At 41.4% G+C, this 26,367-nt stretch overlaps 1 protein-coding gene across 1 annotated transcript in view; it reads left to right on the forward strand.

The window, feature by feature from the left end:
- Window positions 1-248: 248 nt before the first annotated feature.
- The window catches only part of Cpe (carboxypeptidase E), a 90,465-nt gene continuing 64,346 nt past the window's right edge, over window positions 249-26,367 (forward strand). The window contains exon 1 of the mRNA XM_038327092.1: window positions 249-674. Coding sequence (XP_038183020.1) covers window positions 368-674 — 307 coding nt within the window. The 5' untranslated portion in view covers window positions 249-367. The remainder of the gene's footprint in view (window positions 675-26,367) is intronic.

A 26,367-nucleotide genomic window follows, 5' to 3' on the forward strand; every position in this document is an offset into this window, starting at 1 on the left:
ACTGTGGTCCTGGGTCATGATTCCCTCTCACTGACAACAGCCTTTCTGAGCCAAGGCCTTAGCTGTCATTCCACCTGCCCTGTCCCTGGCGCCATTTGGCTTTTGACGTGGGTCTGAGCCAAGGAATAACGCCAGCATCCCTGGTGGCTGCCAACCCTGTGCTGGGCCTCCTGGCTCCCGCTTCCCAGGGAGGGTAGGGCAGCACGCAGAGCCGCCGCATCGCCGCTGTCCTCTGGGTGGCCCCAGCGTGCACCACCACTCATTGAGCCCTGGAAGGTGAGGCGAGAGGAGGCTGGTGCTGAGCTCGCCAACTCCACCCGGGCCCGGGCAGACAAAAGAGGCCTGCGGTGCAGCTCGCGGGGACGCGATGGCCCGACGCGGAGGACGGGTGCTGCTGGCGTTATGCGCTGCCCTGGTGGCCTGCGGGTGGCTGCTGGCCGCGGAAGCCCAGGAGCCCGGGGCACCCGCGGCTGGCATGCGGCGGCGCCGGCGACTGCAGCAGGAGGACGGCATCTCCTTCGAGTACCACCGCTACCCGGAGCTCCGTGAGGCACTGGTGTCCGTGTGGTTGCAGTGCACCGCCATCAGCAGGATCTACACGGTGGGGCGCAGCTTCGAGGGCCGGGAGCTCCTGGTCATCGAACTGTCGGACAACCCTGGGATCCATGAGCCCGGTAAGTACGCTGCCTGCTGCGGGACCCCGGCCACTGGAAGGAGGGATGATTCCCAGTGGAGGATGCTTGGATGGAAGGTGGGAAGTGGGAGAGGAACCAAGCGCCCAATGTCTTCCCCATCGTTCTTATATCCGACCCCTTTTTGGCGAACACAAGCAAGGGAGGTTGGAGCGATGGGGACAGGAGTAATATAGGCAAGCAAATCCCAGAGCTCGTTCCCCGGGTGTTCACCCTCACAGATGGGTCGAACTCCAAACAGAATGAAATTGTGAGTTCTCAGGAATGCCAACACCTTTCCCTCAGACACGAGTGGAAAATAAGGTGCAGAAGGCGGGGTCTCAGAGGAAACTAAAAAGAGTCATTGATCATTTGTTCGAGAATCTCCGAAGGACCAGCTTATTGGGCGCTGCAGGCTCTGCGCACCCACCTCTACGTTTGTGTGAGCATTAGGTGCACTCTCGGCTGTGGATGGTGTCAAATTTTAAAAGGATATTGATGATTTAGGTGTCGTGTCGTGTGCATAAATGTCGCTCTTGCTACCACTGTGGAAAAAGGGTCTCTAACAGGCATACAAATTCTGAAACTGCAAATGGCCTTACTAAGAGAAAAACAGAACATTACATTTTGTCCCCTCTGCTTTAGCCACTCAGATTTTCATGGCCGGGTTTCAGCTCCTGTAACCATCGTGTTAGGCATTTTCCTTTTAAGTATGTTAAATAAAGCACGTTTTGATTTATGCTAAAGGCTGTGGGCTTAGTATAACAAGCATATTTTAAACTATGTTTTGGGACCTTTTGGGTTATGTTTATGCTCTTTAGAAATGATTTAGGCCTGAGATTTCTGTTGATAATAACAGCCTGCTAAAGCAATCTGGGCACTTAAATCAGTATGGAATGCTTTTTATTATTTTTTTAAAGGCGAAGGAAACACAAAAGATAGGCTAAAAATTCTCAGTGCAGGATGTGAAAAGTCTCCCTTCCTCTATCTCCCCCTCCCGTTTTCTTTCCTCACTGGGTCTCTTAGTTGCTTTGCTTGGCCTTGAATTTAAAATGCTGTAGGGGCTGGCCTTGAACTCCTGATCTTCCCTCCAGCTTCCAAATCCTAAAGAAATTATGGGTTATGGGTGTTTCCCATGACTCCTGACTTTTTTCTTTTCCTCCCCCCTTTTTTTTTTTTTTTTTTTGACATTGTAGGATGAAATCTGTGAAGGCTGAGTAAGCCTCTATCGCTGAGCCATGCATTCAGCTGCCTGCTTAGTTTTCCCAGCTGCCAGCAGTTTCCCCATGGTATATACGAGCCAATCTGAAAAGGGATTACAACAGACACTAATAGAGACACCTTGGTCTTTAAATGTGGAGTGTACGTGTTGATAAATAACAAGCCTTTAGAAAACATTTCTTGCCTACGAATAAGGGAAATGAGAGGCTGTGAGTGAATTTGCTGTGAGAATCCTCAAGCCAGGTCCCAGAAAACATCCACATGAGGTTGCAGCCGGGTTCAGCGTGGAAACCAGAAACTCGAAGGCTGGTGTTTGGGTAATCATTGGGAAATTGAGGAAACATGCTAACACGAAGAGTCTTTTCAAGCAAGTCACGCAGCCAAAGCTGGCTGTCCCTGACAGTTACATGACTCTGCTGCTTACTCATAATCTTCTGTTCTGAGTCTCCTGAATTATTTAGAGAGATTTTATGAAAGCTATGGTTTAACATTATGTCGCTTCAAATGTGGAGACCAAATGATAGGATGATATTTTTGTAAGATATGATAGGTTCTGCAAATGAAAATGAATGATTTTGCTTGAAGATGTGGAATGGATAGTACATTAAGATCTACAAATCTGGCTGAAATGATCATTTTTTAAAATTTCCTTCAAATTCTTTTTAGGTAAAACAAATAAAAAAGAAACAGCCACACGTCTTCTGGGGCAGAAATGGGTTCATTCAGTGTTTTTGTTTTTTGAAATCTTACACCTTCAAGGTGAGCTAAGTTACATGAATTATCCACAAGGTGGTTCTTGCCCTCGGGGGATGGTGAGTGGGACATTTGGCATAAAGGTTATGGGGCAGTAAGTGATTGGTGAGACTGGAGAATCATAGATAAGGGGGACTGGAGAGTACGTGACAGAAATCAGGAAAGGCCCAAATTACTGAAATTTACAAATTCTAATATTGCTCAGACCTCCTTTGAAGGAGACTTAACTAACTGTATCTCAAAAGTATAACTGAGATTTGTTTGAAATGATGCTAGACATTTAAAAGATTCTATTATTTCTTTATCTGTGTGTGTATGTGCAGATGTGGATTCATGATGCCGTGTATGGGTAGAGGTCAGAGGACAGCTTCCAGAATCTGATTCTTCTCCTCCACCATGTGGGTCCTGGGAATAAACTCAGGTTGTCAGGCTTGGCAACAAATGCCTTCCTTTACGGGCTCTGAAGTAACACTTTTAATTCCGCTTTAAGTTCATTGACTTGATTAAAGATTTCCATGCTGTTTGAATATTCATTTTATTTCCCAGCATGAAAGAAGAGTCAAGTTCTTGGTTTTCTTTTTTTTCCTTTTCTTGATCTAGACAGTTTGGGAGGTAGCTGAGTGGTGGAGCACCCTCTTAGGTCCTTGTGTTGGGTCCCCAGTATGGGGAAAAAACTATATGGCTATTTCTAAGGATTTAGTTGCTGTAATGGAGCACAGAATAACATTCCCCCCAAGAGTGACGGCAACAACTGAAAGGTTCCTTTGGTTAGATTAGCACTTTATGGACAGACACTTGTTGAAACCCCCAGCTTTCTTCTTGGGCAGAAAGAAGCAATCTTGGTATTTGTTTGGCACAATCTGGGAGCTGAACTTATCATCTCCCCCAAATGATGTCCTTATTTATTCACTCTTTGAGCTCATCCAAAAGGAAAGGAGGTCAGGGAGATGTCTCTGGGGAGATGGTTCAGTTAGTGAAGTGCTTGTCACCTAAGCACGAAGGCCTGAATGGGATCCCCCAGAACTCATGGAAGAAGCTGAGCAGAGAGCATTTGTGACCTCAGTGTTGGTGATGCCATCAGGGGGCCCTAGGAGCTTATTGGCCGGCCAATCCAACCAATCACCAAGCTCCAAGTTCAGCAAGTGGGGTGGAGAGTGTTGAGGAACCTACCAATGTTGGCTTTCCCTCTTGTGTGCAAGCAAGAAAGAGCACACATGTACACCCTCATGCATGCATGCACAAGCAAGAAAGAGCACACATGTACACCCTCATGCATGCATGCACAATCAAGAAATCCCGTTTTGGAATCATCAGTGAAAAATATCTATACATATTATGTGATGATTTAATAGGAAGCAGCTTGGTTTTTGACTTGCTAAAATATGCATGAAAGACCTTTATTAATTTATATCTAAGTAGTAGGATCCAAATGTGCAGACTATTCTTTCCAGGGCTAAACATCCATTTGTTTGAAACAATAATTGTTTACATGTAGTTCAAGTTTGCTTTTGTAAAGTCAACCTGATTCACAGCTGAAATTCCATTTTAAAAGCATTCTTGAGGGCACGGGTTTTCTCTTTTACAGCCTGGAATGATTATTTTGAACCTATTCTCTCCAAATCTGTAAAAATTTAAAGTTTTTGAGTTCCAGTAAGCATTTGCCAAATATTGTGATGAAACATGTTTCGCTTACAAAATCCCTGCAGAGCTTGAAAACACAACAAACAAACAAACAGAGATTTTGATGATGTGTGGTTTTTTTTTTTTTTTTTTTTTTTTTTTTTTTTTTTTTTTTTTTTTTTTGCCTAGCAAATTTGGTATGAATTAGTGTGAACCGATTACAACCAAGCAGGAACTGGCTGTCAGTGAAGATAGATGTTAGATTCTGGAGAAGAATCTGAACCAAATCACACAAGGTCAAGAGTTATTTTTAGACTGGGTGAGTCAACAGGGCTTTTGCCAGAAGTTACATTCTTGATTGACTTGGGATTGGCCAGTGGAAGTGGGGGAGAGATGAATCTGGCCTATAGCCTTCTATTTTATGCTCTGACTGCCAAATCTTGAGGTAGAACCCAGGGCTGCTGTATGCCAGGCCAGCACATCCCCAACCCAAAGGGACAGCTTTTTATGGAAACCTACATGAGAAGTAGCAAAGAATTATCCCTACCACATGCCACATTGGTTGACCTAAGGGATAAAGTCCCTTGCCCTTCACACACATCTTCTTTGGAAAGACATTAAGGAATACAGAGGAGCCTTAGAAAAAGTAACATGTCACCCCAAAATTTCCTAAGTTCATTCAATGCAGCATTGATGCATGGCTCCACAGGCATCAGATAAATAAGAAAACCAGGTTTGTCTGTTTAAGAATTTCTCAGGATCATTAATAATTAATAGCCCTCTTTCACTGAGCTATATCCTTCCCAGTCTAGTTGGGTGTATAAAATACAGTATTGGCATTCATTATCTTATTATTAAGGATTCATTTGTAAGTCTTCATCAGAGCACCTCATTAGGAAAACTCGTCAGGAGGTGGGGCATGGGTTTACAGTTTCTGTTATTGTTGTTCATAACTACCTGGTATAGTGATTTATTTATTCCTCTTTATTCATTACATTTGATTACAGAATTATGAGGAAGATTCCGAGACCACGAAGCATGGGATAATTTAATGAGAAGGCTAGTGAGACTGAGTCATTGTAATTTGTCTTTTCATATTAGGCTGCTTCATATACATTCTGTGTATGTCTCTTTGTGGCATTGTGTCCATGAGGGCAATGCCCAAGGAGTCCAGAAGATGGCAACAGATTCCCTGGAGCATGAGTTAAGGGTTTGTTACAAACCATCCCTCTGGGAAGTGAACTCAAGTCTTCAGTAAGAGCAGCAAGTGCTTTTAAGCGCTGAGCCATCTCTCGACTCCCCTCGCCTTCTTTTGTTATAAACTCACACCTTACAGGAATGGCAGGAGGCCAGAGGAGCATAGTCTATACCAAAGCTCATCCTGAAGTTGCTTGTATCTATTAGGAGATGGGCTAACTAAAGACGTTCCCTTCCCTTGGCGGCCCTGGAACTGTGCTCCATTGACCCAGACTGCTCAGGCCCGCTGCCCACCTCTTACTGCTGGTGCTGTACTGACCTGGTTGACGCTCCTCCTGGTCTTCCAATTTTCTTCTTCACAGACGCTTGCCTTTAATTTGTTTTATTTAAAGTGTGGGGTCTTGCTTTTGTTCCAGTCTGACAGACTATTTTACTTGGTAGGAACAAAGTGCTTCTTCTTTGAGACTACCTTCATGATGGCTCCTTTAGGTGAACAAGTACATCTAGGGCAAATCTGGTATTTTCATTGGCAATCTAACTTGTTTTCCTAAAGAATTTATGATGGAGTTGCTGAAGGTCGTGACCTGTCTGTCCATCTCAGCCCATGTGAAAGGTATCTGGAACTGGCTTTTTCATGCCTTCCCAAGTGTTTCTGTACTGGGGTTCATTCTATGTGTTTCCACGAGTCTTTGGAAAACACAGGGTAAAGGCTACAGGGATGATTTTGATGTTAAAAAAACTGGAGTTCAGATCCTGTTTTTTGTTTTCAGCTGAGTGCTCGTGGAAGAGCCGATGAATTACCTTCTCACTAGTCCACATATCTGTTACTTGTGAGATGATAATAGCATGGTAAATGAGATGATAAATTTTAGGTTCTTGATCCAATATGTAGTAATAGTTAATGTCACCTCTGCTATGACAATTCTTTTGTTGGCTTGTGTGCTCTTCTCGTAGCTATGTGCTTAGGGGTTTTACTGTTTTTTATCTTAAGTGTCTAGTACAGTTCTTATGGTTTAGATATGAAATGTCCCCTGTAGGCTCATGTGTTAGAACACCAGTGTACTGGTAGCACTGCTAGGGAGGGAGTGAAACCTTTCAGAGGTGGATCACATCTGGAGGAAGGTCATAGGGCATCCATTGAGGATTTGTACTTTGGTCCTACTCCTTGTTCACGCTCTGGTTCTTGAGTGCCAACAAAGTGTGGCCAGCTGGCGGCTTCTCCCATCATGCCTTCCCCACCACGATGGAATAGATCTCCAACTGCAAGCTGCAGGAAACCCTCCTTTCCTTAACTTGCTTTGGTGGCCAAAGCAGCAAAGAAGCTAATGCGGCAATGCTTCAGGCATGTGGTTACTCAATGGATATCTGTTGAATAAATACACACTTTCTCAAACAGGCAAAGATGCTCACTACCAAACAAGGTCACCAAGAAGGTCATGCCATAATGCATGTGAGATGCCAGAAGTGTGAAGACAAAGAGTCACAGGAATGCCTATAATTATATTTTATTACATACTGTTTTTCATAATGGAGATATTCACCAACTACTGTCTTCTTAAGTTGCAAGGATGTCCTTGCTATGTTGTTGAACTGGAAAGTCTTTGTTTTGGGGTTCCTTTATTTTATAAAGCTAAATTGTCCTTTAGAAGAAAAGTTAAATAAGTTTAAAATGTAATCAGCAAGAATTTCTTTAGCAAATTTTGACTTTAAAAAAAATCTGCATGAGTAGCTAGCTGGTGAGATGGCTTGGTTGGTAAAGATACTTAACAGCCAGCCTGAAGATATGAGTTCACCCTCCAAGACCCAAAGAGAGAGAGAGAGAAAGAGAGAGAGAGAGAACTGACTCCCTCAGGCTGTTCTCTGACCTCTCTACTCAGAGTGATAGCACACATGCCCAAGCTCATGTACTCTCATACAAAGAAACAAAAAATAAAAAAAATTGCACCAGGGATTAGTGTTGCACAAGAATAAATGCATAATTGTTTTAAACACCGAAGCTGCACATCTCCAGACTTTAATTTTATTTTCTCCCAGTACGTGATGTTTCAACCATGCAGTTGACAATGTCACATGGAAGACCACCCTGAAGCTGGCTGATAGATCAAATGAACTCAAATGTGAAAGATATTTAAGTGTGTTCTTCTATTTCCAGTAATTATTGGGACAGCAGCCATCCATCAGTTTGTAAATGTTTGTATTTCTTTAAATATTCATGATATGGTCTTTCTAACAACACCTGGTCAAAGAGAAGAACTGCTTATGTTGCTAGAACTTTTAGTTATTTCCAGATGATCATCTACATCTTAAACTGTCCCCAGATGAGTTATCCTGAAAGAAGAAGTGGGGCATGTAGACTATTACAGGGCAAAAGCCCAGACAGCTGCCTAGGACAGTACACTCAGGAATAACTTTCTGAGGCTAGTAAATATTTTGCTTTTTATAAAAACCCGTTTACTGTAAAAGCATCCTGGTTCTACAGCAATTGCTTAAAAAAATCTTCATTTAAGTATATTTCATTTCAAGTAAAGGCTTTTTTTTTTTTTAAAAAAAAGGAGTAGATCATGTATTTTTAAAATGAACCTAAATAGAACTTTCAACTTAGATTGCTAAAAAAAAAAATGCTTTGCTGTGGTTTTGCTTGGCACCAGAATCGGGATAAACCCATAATTTATCTGATTTGCTTGCTCCATGGCAGATGACTCCCTCATGTTCAGATCTAGAAAGGATGCTGTCCTGGAGAACTCTCCCAGTTCCTCTTTCTGTGTCACACCGACTATGTTAACCAGAAAGTTTCACTTCTACCCAGTAGTGCCATTTACTGCGATTCCACTCCCCCTCCCCAACAAGAAGCATCTTGGATGTACCACTGGACTCAAATCATACATTTGATCATGTTTAGGGCAGTAAAACCAGTACTTGTTTTGAGGACTAAGTAAGTGTTATGTATTTGTGGGTTTTGCCTGAATGAATGTATGTGCGCTTTGTGTATGCCTGTTCTTAGTGGGGGCCAGAAGAGGGCGCTGTGATTCCTGGAACTGGGATTTTAGATGGTTGTAACCTCTGTGTGGGGTGAAGGGAACTTTGGTCCTCTGCAATAACAACTGAGCTATAACTTCATTTTGCCACTAATTAATTTTTAAGCTTTTGAGTGTAAATGTCATTTCTCAGCAAAATGGATTTCTTCTCTCTCTCTCTCTCTCTCTCTCTCTCTCTCTCTCTCTCTCTCTCCTTCCTTCCTTCCTTCCTTCCTTCCTTCCTTCCTTCCTCAGTACAGTTTTGATTGTGGCGTGTGTTTCATCATATATTTAGGATAACTGCTAACTCACTATGTATACCTCACGCGGTCTTCAAAAATAGCAATGATGCTCCTGCCTCAATCTCCCACCTGCTGAGAACATAGACCTGAGACCTGCATCTAGCCCTTTGTTTATCCTGCCTTGGGTTTACCCTTTTACAGAGGAAATTCACTGTTACACTCCGATAACATTCTCCATTCTGGAAAATGTCTGTTGCATATAGATTCCATGGTTGTGGCCTTCCCCATTCTATCCCAGACACGGCAAACCTAAAGACACAGGACACAGGAGAAGCTGCTAGAAATGCTAAAGGCATTTACAGAATGAAATGGTTTGTGTTTTTGGAAGCAGGGTCCAATTTCTGATTTTAACGTGCAGTGGTCCTAACAAAATAGTTTCATTTGTCATGCTAGCACAGATGGTTTCTGTTTACATTTACTAGAGGAAATCAGACTTATTATTGTGGGAACTCAGTAAATATTAACCCAGATTCTGGACTTTCCAGCATTGGGGGATTAGACACTGCAAGTTTTGGAAACAGCTTTAAATTGGCACAATCCACTGACCATCTCACACTCCTGCAAAGATAAATCAGTGGGTTAAACGGATTTTCTCAAGACTTAAATCTGCTTGTGCAAACTAACAAAACAACAATAAAATAATTCTCATGCATTTGCTGTATAGACATAGGTAGTAGCAGTAGTGTGTAAAAACACACTCTAGAATACAACAGACACCTAGATTTTGTTTGAGTTTTGATTGTGGCAAGACAATTGTTAGAGAAGATATCATCTTAAAATGCTTACATTTTCAGATTGGTTTTCAATATGTATAGATGTCTCATACTACTAATTTAAAAAGTAAAAAGCAATCATTTCTAAATTGTTTTTTATTTGAAGAATTTTCTTTGGCTATTGTCCCCTTAAAATTTGGTCACATATTCTCCCAAGATTATTAAGTAGTTGATCTGAAGTTGCCTACACTTTTGGGTGAGTTCTCACTGGGTGCCTTGGGGTCAGTTTGGAGAGGCTGGGGAATATTAACACACCATCTTGCTCTTGTCTCTCACTCCCTATTAGTTGTGGCTATCAAAAGAAAAGAGAAGAATAGTCCTATCTTTAAATCTTACTTCTTTTATTATTTCATGTGAATAAGTATTTTGCCTGCTTGTGTGTATTGTGCATGTCTGGTGTGGAGGTTAGAAGAGATCGGATCCCCTGGGACTGGAGTGACAGATGGGTGTAAACTGCCGATGGGTACAGGGAATAGAACTTGGGTCCTATGTAAGACAACAAGTGCTCTTAACTGCTGAGTCAACTCTCTGGACCCTAATTTGTGGCTTTTGTCTGCTTAGTTTGAATCACAAACACCCAGGCGTGTATCTGCATGCTCAGCCACATGTGTATCTGTGGGTACATTTGCCACCAGTCATTTGTCCATAGCTGTCTTTCTCTAGGGATGCCTCCACATTGGGTTCTGAATTAGCAGCATCTTTGCGTCTATGGCACAGAAGGAATTAGTGCTTACCTTCATAAGCTTTGGAGTGCGCAGGGTCCTTCTTTTGCGGAAAGGTTGAAAAGAAAAAGCAGGGGCTGGGGATATAGGTCAGGTAGTAGTGGGGCACTCACTGAGTGTTTGTGTTCAGTCCCAAGCCCTGGGGGAGAAGAGAAGAGAGAAAGTACCTGAGTTTTCTTCCTTTTAAAGGATATTGTCACATGATCTTATTCTCTTCAAAATGCACGCACCCTGTTGTCATTTTATAGCTAAATGTACATATACATATGAAGCAAAACTTTCACTCACATAAAATAAAAGAGTAAATAAAATTATTAACAGATTTATTTTAAGAAAGTTAGGTAATTTGTGGTATTTATTTTTCTAGTGGGCTATTTTTAGGAGAATTTATGGAGACCCATGTCTTAAAATAGTCATATTTTGGTTAAGTCTATGTTTTCTTATTTCATTAGACAAGGATAGCCTGTGGCAGGCTACACAAAGGAGCTTTTTTCCTTCTCATCCACATCCTTGCAATCCTCTGTTCTTTTATGACAGAAATCAGAGCTGTGAAAAGGACTTTAAGAATGTATCTGTGAAATCCCCCGAGCGTCCACTGTTTGAGTATTGCTTGTACTGGATCTTTCTTCTCTCTGGAGAGCCATCCTTTCCTATAATTTCTTAGTCAAACATACTAAAGCTGCCAGGAGACTGTAATGACATATGGCCATTTATAAATTAAGTTTTCTAAAATTGTCTGAAAAAATAAGTATGATTAAAATGTCACTAAGATAATAAATGAGCAAGTCTAAATACCTAACAAAATCCATGCTTTCACAGTTTGAGACACATTTTATGTCAGTGTTAAGTTTGCCAAGTTATATATTGGTATGCCCTCCTGTTTTTTCTTAAATTTTATATTTTTACTTACTTGTGTGTGTGTGAGTACGTATGGACACATGCATATCCCGGCACACATGTGAAGGTCAGAGAACCCCTTGATGTTGTAAGTTCTCTCCTACAATGAGGGTTCTGGAGGTTGAACTCAGGTCACCCAGACTGTTGGCAAACATTTTCACCTACTGAGCCATTTTGCTGCCTCTTTCCCATTTTTAAAAAATAGGTTTCCTAACTGATCTGTTGTTTTCTGGATCCAGGATAATGACTGTATGTTTTGAGGATGTACTATCCGAGGTGTCTGTTGGGTCTGTAGTGTGTTCTCAATGAGTGTATGAATGAATATTTCAGCATGAGCAGCAAAACATTGATGGAGGACTCTCATTGGTTAATAAAGAAACTGCCTTGGCTTTTTGAAAGGGCAGGATTTAGATAGGCGGAGTGATGGAGGACTCTCATTGGTTAATAAAGAAACTGCCTTGGCTTTTTGATAGGGCAGGATTTAGATAGGTGGAGAAGACAGAACAGAATGCTGGGAAGAAGGGAAGTTAATCAGACGCTTCAGGCAGTTGCCATGCCTCTCCTTTCTAGGACAGATGCCATGGAGCCAGCCACCAGGTCAGACATGCTGAATCTTTCCCAGTAAGACACCACCTTGTGGTGCTACACACATTACTAAATATGGGTTAAAGCAAGATGTGAGAATTAGCTAATAAGAGGCTGAAACTAATGGACCAGGCAGTGTTTAAATAAATACAATTTGTGTGTTGTTATTTCAGGGCATAATCTAGCCAGGCGGCCAGGAGCAGGGTGGCAGGAACACAGTCCGTTGCTCATCACTACAAAACATGTTAGATGTGCACACTCTTGCCAATCATTCCCTGTGAGTATGCAAGCTAGTAGTGATATCAGTGCACAGTTTTGTCTTCCTTCCCATATTCTCGAGGAGCTTTATTGTTATATTCATAGTGTCTGTCACACATAATTTTATCACCAGTAGGTCCCTGAGGTAACACCCTAGGTTGGTCCTATTTCTTATCCTTGTTCTTTGTACATAAAGGTCTCACTCACACGGACTTTCAGATCTGTTTCTTCTTCAGACATGGTTCTGGGCAGGTGAGATGGTCCAGCAGGTAAAGGTGTCCTCCCCAAGCCCGAGAGCCTGAGGTTTGTTCCTGGAACCCACACGATGGAAGAAGAGAATCAGCTGCTGGATGTCCTCTGCCCTCCACACATACACTTTCCATAGCATAGCCATATCTACACATCTACCCACTCCTGCACACAAAACAAGCAAACAAATGTGAAAACAATAACAAAGCAAAACCTGGCCCCTCTTTGTATGCGGTGGTGCCTCAGTCTGTACAAAAAGGCTTTTCATATCCTGAGGAACCATTCTGGAGACTGTGAAGGAAAAACTACACAACCGCATGTGACATTTCATTTCCAATTAAACACCATTTCAATATTTGTTGAGAATACTGTGGGGGGCTGGAGCGATGACTCAGGCGTTACGGGCACAGGGTGCTCTTCTCCTAAGCATTTAAAATTCTTATTTTTTTGCTGTTATTCCTTTAATGTTGAGGTTGATCTCACTGGTTGCCATAATTCCATAAGGGGGGAGGGATGAACGAGAATGTGTTTCTTAAGAGAGTGCGCAGGAGGGTGAGGCTTGCTGGTATTTTCTCAACAACTTATTGGATGAAGTTAGTGTGTTTGTGGACTCTAAAAAGACTGAAGCATAAGGAAAACATTCATACTTCATCCAACATTTGCCACAGGCTGAGAAGGCTCTCTTTTGTAGACCATGTAATATTTTCCATGATGTTCTCAGACCCAGGTCATATGCTGTGGTATCAAAGGGCCCTGTTAGCAACATTCAGGTATAAACACCCTAATAGGAAAGATCACCAGAAGAAAATAATGACTTTCATTCATGAGGTATTTGGCAATGCCACAGAGACACACATTTGAACCTGTTCTCATTTGGAAATCAAACTCCGAGTTCTAGAGGACACTACCTCATCTCTGTGTTACTGTATCCACCTCAGATTCAATGTAGCAATAATAATTAAGTGCTTTGTGAGTGACAGTCAGCAAATCAAAGAGATGCTTCAAGAGCCAGGAAGAGAACCTGGTGGCATGGTGGCTCATGTCTCTTATTCTGCACTCAGGAGGCTGGGTAGAGGATTGCCATGAGTTTGCGACCAGCCTGGTCTCGGAGCAAGACCTTGTGTCCATGTCCAAATAAAAACAAAGGAGCAGAATAAGAAATAAAACAAACAATAGTGTGTTGGTATGTAATTAATAATAAAGAATTGAAAGGAGAGTGGGAAGTGTGGAGGGCAAGAAAGAGGGAATTAAGGGATACAGGGCAAATTTATATCTACTATATGATATATGTTGATATATATTAAAATGGGTTATGAGCATTGAAGAAAGGGCCAAAAAGGATGAGGGAGGGGGCAGACAGGGTAGTGGGTGGGCAAGATAAACAACTATTATGTGTTTTCTCTTTAGGTAGAATCCACACTTCAAACGCTAAAGTGGAAGGGAGCTTTATGCTGAAGAGGGAAATCAGGAAAGTGAGGGAGAAGGGACAGGGGACAGTAATATAGGGACGATGAGAAAAGTTCAGTGGTACATATGTGTGACATGTCATAGTGAAACCCATTGCTTTATAGTATGTACGTACATGTGAAATGTCATAGGGAAACCCATTGTTTTATAGTATGTACGTGTGAAATGTCATAGTGAAACCCATTGTTTTATAGTATATACGTGTGAACTGTCATAGTGAAATCCATTGCTTTATAGTCCATACGTGTGAACTGTCATCGTGAAACCCATTGTTTTATAGTCCATACGTGTGAACTGTCATAGTGAAACCCATTCATTGTTTTATAGTACATATGTGTGAGCTGTCATAGTGAAACCCATTGCTTTATAGTCCATACGTGTGAACTGTCATCGTGAAACCCATTGTTTTATATGTTAACTAAAGCAATAAGAACAATGGACACAACACTTTTTGAAAGAAGATCATTTTAGAAGAAATTGAGGGTTTGGGTAGGGTTAAAAGATGAATTTAAAATTTTTTATTTTGACTTGGTGATAGTGGCACATGCCTTTACTCCCAGCACTCAGGAGGCAGAATTAGGTAGATCTCTGTGAGTTCAAAGCCAGCCTGATCTTGGCTGTTCCAGGACAGCCAAGGCTGTTACACAGAGAGACCCTGTCTCAAAAACAAAACAAAACAAAACAAAACAAAACAACAAAAAATTTTTTATTTTGTATTTGGGACAAAGTTTCTCATTGTGTAGTTCTGACTGTCCTGGAACTCACTATGTAGACCAGGCTGGCCTTGAATTCATAGAGATCCATTTGCCTCTGCCTCCTGTGTACTGGGATTAAAGACACAACATACCTGTCCTAATAAAATCTAGAAAGTAGAGGAAATGGTTAATTCTAAACCTTTAAAAATTGTTACATTGTTTTAAAGATTATTTTTGTTTTATGTTTATGGGTGTTTTGCCTGTTACATATGTGTGTGCACCATGTGCAATGCTGGTGCCTGAGGAAGCCAGAAGGGGGCACTGGACCTCAGGGCCTGGAGTCATGGGTATTTATGAGCTGCATGTAGGTGCTGGGAATCAAACACTGGTCACCGGGAAAAAAAACCATTTTTAATCACTGAGCCATTTCTCCAGCCCAATTTACTATACTTCCTAAATATTGTCCTTCTTGTTCCTAGTGTGTTGACATTGCTATCACATATTTATCATGAAAGTGAATATAATTTTGGAGCTGTTTTTCTTTGGAGTCTCTTTCCTCCATCAAGGAAGCAAAGCTATTATGATGAAGAGTATACTAACATCTTATTTAGGAAATTTTGCTTAGTAAAACCTAGGCATTTATTATGGTTGTATGATTATATAGATTATTCTGTATTATACAATTATAGACATAGTAATTAGGTAATAATATGCTCTAATAAGCAGCAATTGATCTTTATTCCTTCAGTAGCTTTTGGACACTTTCTTTTTGAGACAGGATCTGACTACATACGATTGACTGGCCTCTTGCAATGTAGAGTGGGCTGCCCTTGAACTCACAGGCATCTCTCTCTGCCTCTGTGTCCTGAGTGCTGGGATTAAGGTGGCCTACCATGTCTGGATTGTTAGAGACTTTCTAGTAACTCATAGAGTAAAACATGTTAGATAGTTTTGATTTTGCTAAGCCAATTTTTACCAGTTAAATATAGCTCCGTTAGCATTCTGTTTTCACCCTGCAATTAAAAAAACATAGTGCTGAGCTTCGCTTCTCCTTCTCTCCCCACTTCTCTGCTTCCCCTTCTCTGTCTCTCTCTGTCTCTCTGTCTCTGTCTCTCTCTCCCCCCCTCCCCTTCCCCCTTCATAACTCCCCTGAATAAATATTCAACCTCAAAAAAAAAAAAACATAGTGCTGAACAGAGTGGCTTTGCTCTCAGATCCAGATACTCAGGACTCAGAGACAGTCGGATGTCTTAAGGCTGGGGATTCAAGGTCAGCCTGGTTCACATATCTATACCCGGTCTCAAAAATAAAACAACGAACGTGTTTTTAAAAAAGTGTCACAAATAGAAACAACAAAGCGATGACGTAACTGAGGAGGTGAGGGAGAACCCAGCCTTCAGCATTGTTTTCCAATTCAGCAGCTGCTACAGAACATTGGCCCAGCTGCATCTAACCCTCAAATAATGATCATGTAGTCTGTCAGATGATTTGGAGGGAGAGATTCACTACTTGGAAATATTTAGCATTTAGCTAATTTTTCCAATTATAGGTTTTTGATTAGGGCAAATTTATTTTGAATTACTCCTAATGTTGGACCCAATCTTCATTAGTGTCCCTTAGAACTGACTGTCAAAGATTAGAACTATAGCTTGTTTTTTCCTGACTGGAAGGAGCACTCTTTTTATGGATGGTTGTATTAAGGGTCTGAGAGAAGTGAAACAACCCGTGCTATGTTGTGAAGCCTAGATCGCCTGGACCTGATAGAGCTGGGGAGTGGGTGACGCTATCTCTCATGGCTGTGAACTGTTGGTGCAGACTTGTCTGCAGAATTGATTGGAGCATGACTGACCAGTGTGCTTCCTGTTCTGTTGAGTAGTGCCTCCCGACCTGTGTGACGTGAATGCCGGAGGTGAACGGGCATGGCTTGGGGTAGAAGACAGTCAGGAAAGGACTGAATACATCACTCTAGCTCAGCATAAGCACATGCAGAAGATGTTATTTTTCTTGGTGGTAAAGTCCACTCTCTGGAAAGAAATAAGCTTTTGTTGGAAGACTTCTCTGCACTTGTTGAAGGGTTGGGCTTCCAGAGCAGAGAAAGGAACTAAAATAAATAAAAAACAGAAACACGCATTTGGAGTCTGGGAGGAAAGGGAGGGAGGAGAGAGAGAGAATGAGTTGATGGTGGCCAGGATTTAGGAAAATAATGGGGATTAGCAGATTTACTTTAATCACAATATCATGCTTTGTTAATGGATGACCCTGGCAGAAGGGATGAAGGAATTAATCTTGCTTCAAGATATGCATGGCAGTAGCTGAGGATGGAGCTTACTGGTAGAGCATGTGCTCTAAACAATGTAGTAGGCCCTAGGTTCAATGCCAACTATCAATATAAGAAACACCCATCTTATAGAAGAGAAAGGGAATAGCCTTGAATAGAAGACAGTTTCCTGAACAGAACACCAATAGTGTACACACTAATATCAACAATTAATAAGTGGGACCTCATGAGACTGAAAAGCTTCTGTAGGGCAAAAGACACTGTCAACAGGACAAAACAGCAACCTACAGAATGGAAAAGTATTTTCACCAACTCTACATTCAAAAGAGGACTAATATCCAAAATATATAAGAACTCAAGAAACTAGATATCAAAAAACCAAATAATCCAATTTAAAAAATGGGGAACAGATCTAAACAGAGAATCCTAAATAAAGAAATCTCAAATGCCTGAGAAACACCTAAAGAAATGTTCAACATCCTTAGCCATCTGGGAGGTATAAGTCAAATCTACTTTGAGATTCCACCTTACACTTGTTAAAATCAACAGCACAAGTGACAGCCCATGCTGGTGAGAATGTGGAACCAGGGAACACTCCTCCATTGCTGGTGCAAGTGGAAAGTTGTGCAGTAACTATGGATGATATATATGATATATGGATGATATATATGATGGTTCCTCAGAAAATTGGGAATGGACCTACCTCAAGACCCAGCTATACCACTCTTAGGCATATACTCAAATGACACTCCATCCTACCACAACGACACTTGCTCAGCTATATTCATAGCAACTTTATTCATACTAGCCAGAACCTAGAAACAACCTAGATGTCCCTCAACTGAACAATGGATAAAGAAAATGTGGTACATTTACACAATGGAATACTACTCAGCTGTTGAAAACAATGACATCATGAAATTTGAAGGCAAATGCAAGAAACTAGAAAAAAAAATCCTCCTGTGTAAGGCAATCCAGGCCCAGAAAGACAATCATGGCATGTACTCACTTATAAGTGGATATTAACTATTAAGTAAGTGATAACTATTCCACAACCCACAGAACCAGAATGGCCAAGTAAGAAAGAGGGTTCTGTGTGGGGCACATGGATCTTACTGAGAAGGGGAAATAGAATATATTTTGGGGATAGATTGGGGGTGGGTGGGGATGGGAATAGCAGGGATCGGGTTGGGGGAGAAATGGATGGAGAGAGTGTGGAGAGAGAATTGGATTGAAGGACATTTCAGGAATGGTGTGGAAATTGAATGCAGGGCAAGTCCCTGGGATCTATGAGGGTGATACTAGTGAGTAATGGATAATTGAGAGCCTGGCAGGCTGACCAACCCAGCAAACACTCAGTCTCAGAACAGGGCTATGAGGTGGCCCATCTCAACATCCACCCCATCTATGAAATGCTGGAGCATGTGAAGGGCTAGTCCTGCAGATCCAAAACTGCGGGATCTCCATGACACAGGGTAACAACAAAATATTCAAGAGGAGCCCAGCCTCTGTCTTCTGAGTGCTGGGATTAAAGGCATGCGCCACCACTGCCCAGCCAGGATAATTCTTAAAAGGTTCCCGAGTTGTGTTTTCCAAAGTAGAGTCTTGGTCTCAGGGGAAAGCAAAAAATGGGAGAGGCCCTTTGAGAAGGTCCTGTGGAAATAGCTCCTGATGCGTGCAGGGTAAGGCATGCATTGTGCCGTCAGAGGTTAGAAAGCGAAAATAAATAACCCATATTTAGAGGGCTTTCTACCAAGAAAACAGCCCTATGTTAACCTGTTCTTGTGTCTACAGGATCTGTCAATGCAGGAAATTTTTTGTGCTAAAGGGGATCCCATAATTGTTGAGACTATTTCACAAACTAACAGTTAAGAACAGTTTCTTCAAGGATGCTGTTTCCATATTTGTGACTGTTATTTCTGCTGAAGTATCTGCTGATCATAGCTCGAGTGATCTGAAATTTTTAGATGGGCAATTTGTCTTTAAAACCCAGCACTCTTGCTGAAGTAGTGTTGCCATGGTGAGAGAACAGCTTAGCAACCGGAGACTGATCTCATTGGTTGAGTGTCGCCTCACAGCGTCCGTATATCCCCTCCTGTTATTTTTTTAATTGAGGAGACCATCTGGCATTATTTAAATGTATAGTTCTGTTGTCAGAGAATCCTAGGCGATATACACCTAGTTGTTAGGCCTATATGTGGCAGATATTCAGTGTTTTAACCAATCAGCTAGTCCATCATTGCTATGACTAGTTAATTCCTGGACCTAAACTTTGGCACTAGGACTTAAAGGGCTTTTCTTTTGCTCTTATTTATGTTTAAAAATTGAATTGCCTAAATATTCTTCATTATATGATCATGTTAATCTTGATTTACCTAGAAAAAGATTCATTTGGGGCCACCATTCTCCTACATTGTATGTCCACAAGCCAAATGGTTTTACATGTCTTTTCTTTGTTGACAAGGTCTTATGTTTGGTTGATGTCCTTGGGAGGCCTTCTCTTTTCTTGGGGATGTGGGAAAGGGGAAGCTGCAGTCATGATGTATCATATGAAAGAAGAATAAATAAAAATTAAAAAAAGACAGGGTCTCACTATGTGCTTTGACTGTCCTAGAACTCACTTTCTCACTTTGTAGACCAGGCTAACCTCACACTCACTGGGATCCATCTGCCTCTGCCTCTGCCTCTGCCTTCTGAGTGCTGCAATTAAAGGTATGTGACACTATGCCTGGCCATACATGTACTTTTAATTACATTTATTCTTGTTTTGCTTTTTAAGACAAGGCCTCAGTCTGTAGTCCAGGTTAGCCTTCTTGATTTTCCTGCCTTAGTCTCCCAAATGCTGGGATTATAGGCTTGTATTACCACTTTTGACACCAAGCGTTTTTTAAAAATTGATACAAAAATTATCTGTACATATTAATGGAGAAATGAGATATTTTTTACACAAGTATGCATTGTACTATGTTTACATGCGTATATTTAAGCTAATGATTACTGGTGGTGATTAATTTATCAGAATATGAGTAATTATTAGTGTTTTCAATTTAATGATTTCAAGTAAGATTTGTAAAGGTGGTAACTATTACTTATAAATGATAAATGCATGTTGTGCATCGATTTCAAAATACGCAAGCTTCTGCTATGTAGCTGTAAGGATAAGACACATACACATGTTATGACAATCAAGACCCAACATGGCAGTTACTTTCAGAGTAATTGGAAGTTCCAGGTTCAGAATGAAGGGATATCCATTTAGTGGGGGAAATGAGGAAGAAGAAATGTGGAGGAAATGATGTCTGTTTAGCTGAATTGTGGCCAGTGTTGGTGAGAATTCTGGAAGAAGAGCTCTCATCCAGGTTTTAAACTCCATCCTCTGTAGGCATGGTTACCAGATCCTCTTTAGGGGATAGCCATAGAAGGTTTTGTGCATAGACCTCGCAGTACAGGCAGGGGGAGTGCAATCTCAAATGATGGACTTTGTCCATGTTATTAATGTCCCTGCATGCCAGGCTGAGGATTTAACCTAGTTATTGGTTTGTGTCGAAAGTAGCACATGCTTCTGGTAGATTTAGGGAGAAACTGGGACCAGCTACCTGGAAGGAGAGGTCTGAGCATCATTCGAAAAGAGATCTTCATTAGAGTCAAGAAGCTCTTTAGGAACCTTTGCCTGGCTGGTGAAGGTAAAATGGTAATCGCAGATCAGCCACTAAAGGAGAGAGATTAGCTAGGGAAGCAAGGGTGTTTCAAGACAAAACCTTAGCCTCACCAGTACCTTAAAGATTGCAGCAGTCAAAGAGAGTGGAGAGGAAGAGGCAGAGGAAGACAGACGGCCATGCATTAGTAGCATAGAACTTGTGGCATATCAAGACAGGGTTAGGGGCCTGTGACAACCATGGCTGGATGAGCCGGTCTATTTGCAATACAAAGGGAAAATCTGATAATGCTAATGGTGGCAAATGTGTTCTCCCAATTCACTCAGTGTATGCTTAGACCCTTTACCTCTTCAGATCTTTGGGTGGATTATGAAGTTGACTGGTCCCGACGTTACAGAGAATCATGATGTACAGTTCACTCTTGGTAGATGATTTTTGCCTCTGTGGACACTGGCCTGATAAATGTAAAACATATTACAAAAAGATTTGTTCTCTACAGAAGAAGACATAGCAAATCAGAAAGCCCTAAGAAAATTTGTAGGTTGGAGGATAGAAAGGAGAAAACCATTTAAGTTTTAAAAAATGTTCTAAAGATTTTTTTGAATAAAATTTTATTTTGAGGAGCATATGTATGTGTACATACATGTCTGTTATTATGTATAGGGGGTGTACAAGTGCAACACAGAGACCAGGCACTTCGGGTGTCATCCTCAGTAACCATTTATCTGGTTTTTGGAGGTAGGTCTTTTACTGGGGCCTGGGGTGTAATGATTAGTCTAGTCTGGCTGGCAAATGAGCCCTTAGGACTGGCACACACCAGCATAAAGTGTTTTTATTTTTTTATGGGGATAGAATTCAGGTATTTAAGCTACATAGCAAACATGTTATGGACTGGCCTATTTCCGCAGGCTAGATTGTTTTGAAAGCGGAATGATTGAGTCTTGTTCCATTTTTAGATTTGAGGTATGAAACACTGGGCCATCTTTTGTACTGAACAGGCACTCCAAACTGAGATCAGGTTTTAGAGGTCACCTGTAGACATCTACAGCTAGTAAACAGAAATTACGAACATTGTTTTGATTGCTACAGTCTTTCTTGCTCCATGTAACGTATTAGCAAACCCTGGAGAGGAACTATCTGGGTCTGAAAAGCTAGCTCAGTGGTTAGGAATTTGTGTTGCTCTTGCAAAGGACCTAGCTGTGTGCATGAAGGTTCGAGTCCAAATGGTTGGGTGTGTTCTTACTCTAATCAGCTCTGTTGGGTTTGCTTGAGAATGTGAGCATGGAGGAGGAAGTATTTTCTACATGTTGACTAGATATCCAGGATGAAAATGTCAAGGCAGGAATATTTATTGGAGAGTTCTCTTGTGACAGGAAATGTTTCCTGACATTTCATTTCACAGATGAGGAGAGACAGCTTAGACTGATTTGTTCAAGGCTGACAGCTCAGAAGGAGTGTCATATGAACGCAAACCTGTCCATGTTCTGTTTCAAAGCTTCACCTTTGTTTCAATATATTTTTCTTTCAATCTGGAGGCCATGTCCTTGCCCTTGTTAGAACAGATTGATTGACACTCACTATAAGTTTCTGATTAATTAGGTCCAAGGTGGGTTCTGAAATTTTGTATTTCAGCATTCCTCGGGATGTTTATCTTGTAGACTTGGGGATAATTATAGACCCCGGAATCAACAGGTACACTGGATCCATTTCCCTGGGTATCACTCCCAATACTCAGAAGACTTTCTTGGTAAAGGGATAGGAGTGCATAGAGGAGAAAGAGCGCTGTCCTGCAGGAGATACTGTGGGAACAGACTGTTGATATCATCTCAAGTGTTTCCCTCCTCACTGTGAACTCATGGAACAGCTACTGTCCCTCCTGACATTTGACATCTCACAAAAATACCTATTGTAGGTAAGTTCTTACCTGTGTATGAAAGCTTATTCTGGATTGCCTAGGGCAAGGAATGCAGAGAGATCAGGAAGGTAATTACATTAAGTACAAGAATATAACACAAGGGAAGCTTGCTAGACTTTTCTAGCTATGCTTAAATACTGTGGTCGGGAAAGTTGGTGTCCCTTAGAAGAGAGAACAAAATTAAATAATAGGTTTTAACTTTTAATTGTTCTTGAGACAGGGTCTCATGTACCCAAGGCTGGCTTCAAACTCTTTATGTAGCCAAGGACATCTTTGAACTTCTGATCCTCTTGCCTTTACATCCAAAGGGCTGCGATTGTAAGTGTTTGCCTCAATGCTTAAATCATTCGGTGTGAGGGCTACAACTAAGAATTTTGTTTGTGCTGACTAAGGACCCCGTCGACTGAGAAATATCCTTGGCTCCACACAACTTTTTTTCCATTCTGAGTCTTTCTTTTTTTTCAGAATTTATTTACTTTCATTTTATGTGCATTGATATTTTGCATAGATGTATGTCTGTGATGGGGTATCAGATCTTGGAGTTACAGACAGTTGTGAGCTGCCTGCCACATAGGTACTGGGAATTGAACCCAGGGCCTCTGGGAGAACAGTCAGTGCTCTTAACCACTGATCCATCTCCTCTAGCCCTGTGGGTCTTTCAATGTGTATATATATATATATATATATATATATATATTAAAAAATAGCAGTAATATTATATGTCAGTGAATTTCTAAGTGTCTATGAAATACTGTATAGTTATTATCTGGGAAGAAATATGAAGAGCCTGTTATTATTCATGTATGTTATACTATGGTTGGTTTGTGCTTTATCATCTTTTACTTGTCCTTGGATTATGTACAGTATCATTGCAGGATCAGTGTCCATGAAACTGGTGGACCTCAGGATTGTTTAGTGGCTGCTCTTCTTTAGGAAGTTGCCTGTCAGTCACAGAGGGCTCCTCTTCCCACACCCCCAATAGAGAACTTGACCAATAAATATTTAAAAAAATATAACTTAATTAAAAATGTAAACATTTATCTATTTATTGTGTGGGGTCTCTCTCTCTCTCTCTCTCTCTCTCTGTATGTGTGTGTGTGTGTGTGTGTGTGTGTGTGTGAGAGAGACAGTACACATGTGAAGTCAGAGGGAAATTTGTAGGATGTGGTTCTCTCCTTTCAACATGTGGGTTTTAGGGCTCAAACTCAGGTTTTTAGGCTTGTTTGCAACTGCCTTTAACTCTGAGCCAGTCCACTGACCCTAATTTAATTTAATTAAAAAAAAAAACTCCTCAGCACACAAAGTTTTAGTATCATTATGGTTCCTCCTCCTCCTCCTGCTCCTTCTCCTCCTTCTTCTTCTCTTGAGACAGGGCTTCTCTGTGTAGCCCTGGCTATCCTGGAACTCACTCAGGAGACCAGGCTGGCCTCAGATTCATATATATCCACAGGCCTTTGTCTCCTGAATGCTAGAATTAAAGGTGCAAGCCACCATTGCCTAGCTCATTATGGTATTTTCAAATGAAGTGTTTTAGTAAATTCCCCTCCACCTAGTCTCCCCCACTCTCCTGTCCTTCCTCATGATGACCCACCTTTCCATCTTCATATCTCAAGTCTTTTTGTCCTACCCATCCTCAAAATCTCTTCTTAGCATCTCTTGATATTCTTTCTAGTTTTCAGACTTAACTACATTTATACTCAAGTGTATAAATCTATACATTCCAAGCCAGGACACATATGAGAGAGAAAGTGGCTTTTGTCTTTCTGAGTTGGGGTCACTTCATTTAACCTCAATCTTTCCAGATTCACCCATTTTCCCTGCATGCTTTGTGTCTTGTCAGGACATGTTACATGAAGCCTGCACTCACATGAGTAACTTCAGTTTGTAGAAGGGAAGGCGACAACTCTCCGAGTCCCACAGTTCTGACGACCTTTTTGTGCTCAGCTTTATTATCCAGGGTCTTAGTCATGGCAGGCTCAAAGGAGAAAGTCATGCTCAGCCTGGGTGAGTAAGCGCCAGGGCCAGCGTTCTCTCAGCTGCCACACACCCAGCTATTAATGGCCACGTTTTTTTTATTACACATTTACAGTCTTCTCATCCTCACAAATGCTAAAATAGAAACTCATTAATACTTAAGAGGCAAAGGTTTTATAATCTTCTGGTTAATTTTAAAAAGAAGATAGAAGAAGGATGATATTTGTTTTTAGGACTGCTCTGTTTATATGACGGAAGTAGGATAATCCAGTAGAAGGCATTAGAAAGATCTCGCAGGCATGCGGAGTTTGGCTTAGCAGAGAAGAACATCTATCACCCCATTGGTTTTCTTCTTTCCATTTACGGTGCTGCTGTGCATCCTAGGATGAGGGAGGGAGGGTGCGTGAGCATAGTTCCTGTCAGCCTGAGGGCACATGCGCTGGCGGGCTTTCCTCTTGTGTGTGATTCAGGACCACACAGCAGGAAGCTCAGTCTTAGGGACTGTCATGTGCACATGCACTCCACAAGGTTTCCATGTGTGTTGTGAAGAATAAAAACTGAAGCGACCAAGTCCAAAAACAAGTGAGCAGCTGTTTTCTCCTGAGTTCTATCTTCATTCAGCCGTGAGTTTGAAGGGGAAGATGCATCCATTGATCAGAGCTAGTCTCAATAATCATTTGGTACTGATTAACCAACTGTGTACAGAGTCAGCTGTACCTGCCAGATGGTTGGCCGTGTGTGAGCTCCATTGCATAAGATAAGCGAAGTAGAACAGGAATCACGGAAGGCGGGCGGGGGGATTTCCATCATTTCCTGGATCGCTTGGTCAACAAACTCAGGCTGGAGAATACGTATGGGGGAGAGGAGCAGAAGGGAAGCCTGGGACCTTATCTTCTCAGTCCCTAAAGAAATGGGTGAAAATGTCAGTATTGCCCCAGGGATGTTGACCACACTCTCACCCTGGGATTACTTAAGATAGAAGTCTGACTCTCTGCTTTGAAGAGTCTGACTCTTTCTCTTCACCAAAGAGGATCGTTTTCCCTTCTTATCCATGGAAAGAAGTTATTGTGTCTAGAGAGGTTGCTCTGGGAAGGACCCTTCAGCAGTGTGAGAGGGACTGAGAGTTAATATTCATCTAAAAGACAAGGTTCCTTTCAAAACTGCTTTTCCTTCTTCCCATTCTTGTCTTCATTTCTCCTTCTCCTCTTTCTCCTCCCACTTGCAGACTTCCCTCCCTCTCTGGCTCTCCTGTTCTATTAGTTTATCTTATGGAGTAGATCTCATGATCTGTGGGAACACAGAGGAAGGGGTAACTGGCAGTGCTTAAGGGGTCGATGTCTTTGTCTTTCTCAGTTTCTTGGCACAGAGGTGCCAGGAGGCATCTGAAAACTGGGCAGCTGTTGGTCTTTCTGGAGGTGATTGGTCAAAGGTCTTTTGGAACTGAGAACTGTGCAGGTGATCTGTCCATTTACAATTCTGCTGAGTTAAATGATTCATAATGGCCTTTGAGGAAGACTCTGCTATAATGTAAACAAGAGGGATGTCTGGTTCTAAGTGCTTACCAAACTTGCCGGTAGAAGTCAGGGAAAAGTAGCTCGGTTTTGTTATTTTCCCAGAATGTTTATTTTTTCCTCCTGCTGTGTAATAAGAAAAGCAAAGTCTGTGTAGATTTTTAGCACTCTCAAAGTTGTATAATCCGTGATTTAAGCTTTTCTTTCTCAGAGTTATTAAAATAACGGAAGGAACTACTATGCGGAGGGATTCATAGCATATCAAATTGCATTTATCTTCAGAGAGCTCTGTATCTTTCAATAATATCAGTTTTTGAAAGAAAGTTTTGTTTTAAGACTGGTTAAAAAAAATAAGATCTGATGTTTTACGGGGATGAATCTGTTTCAGAGAAAGATGTGAATAATGTGTTAATATTTGCACAAACCTTGAAGCCACATATGTTTTTCAGAATAGCTTTTACACATGAAAAAAATGAACCAACAGCAAATGGTATAGCCCAGGAGCTAAGAGTATGTTTCTGTCATGTATTAGGCTTTTGGTTTTCTTGGTGCTGAGTCTGAGTATCCGAAAGAAGCAAGTAGAGGAGAGAAGCACACGTTAAGGGTTAT

Source organism: Arvicola amphibius, chromosome 4 (assembly GCF_903992535.2).
Source record: "Arvicola amphibius chromosome 4, mArvAmp1.2, whole genome shotgun sequence".
Taxonomy (NCBI): domain Eukaryota; kingdom Metazoa; phylum Chordata; class Mammalia; order Rodentia; family Cricetidae; genus Arvicola; species Arvicola amphibius.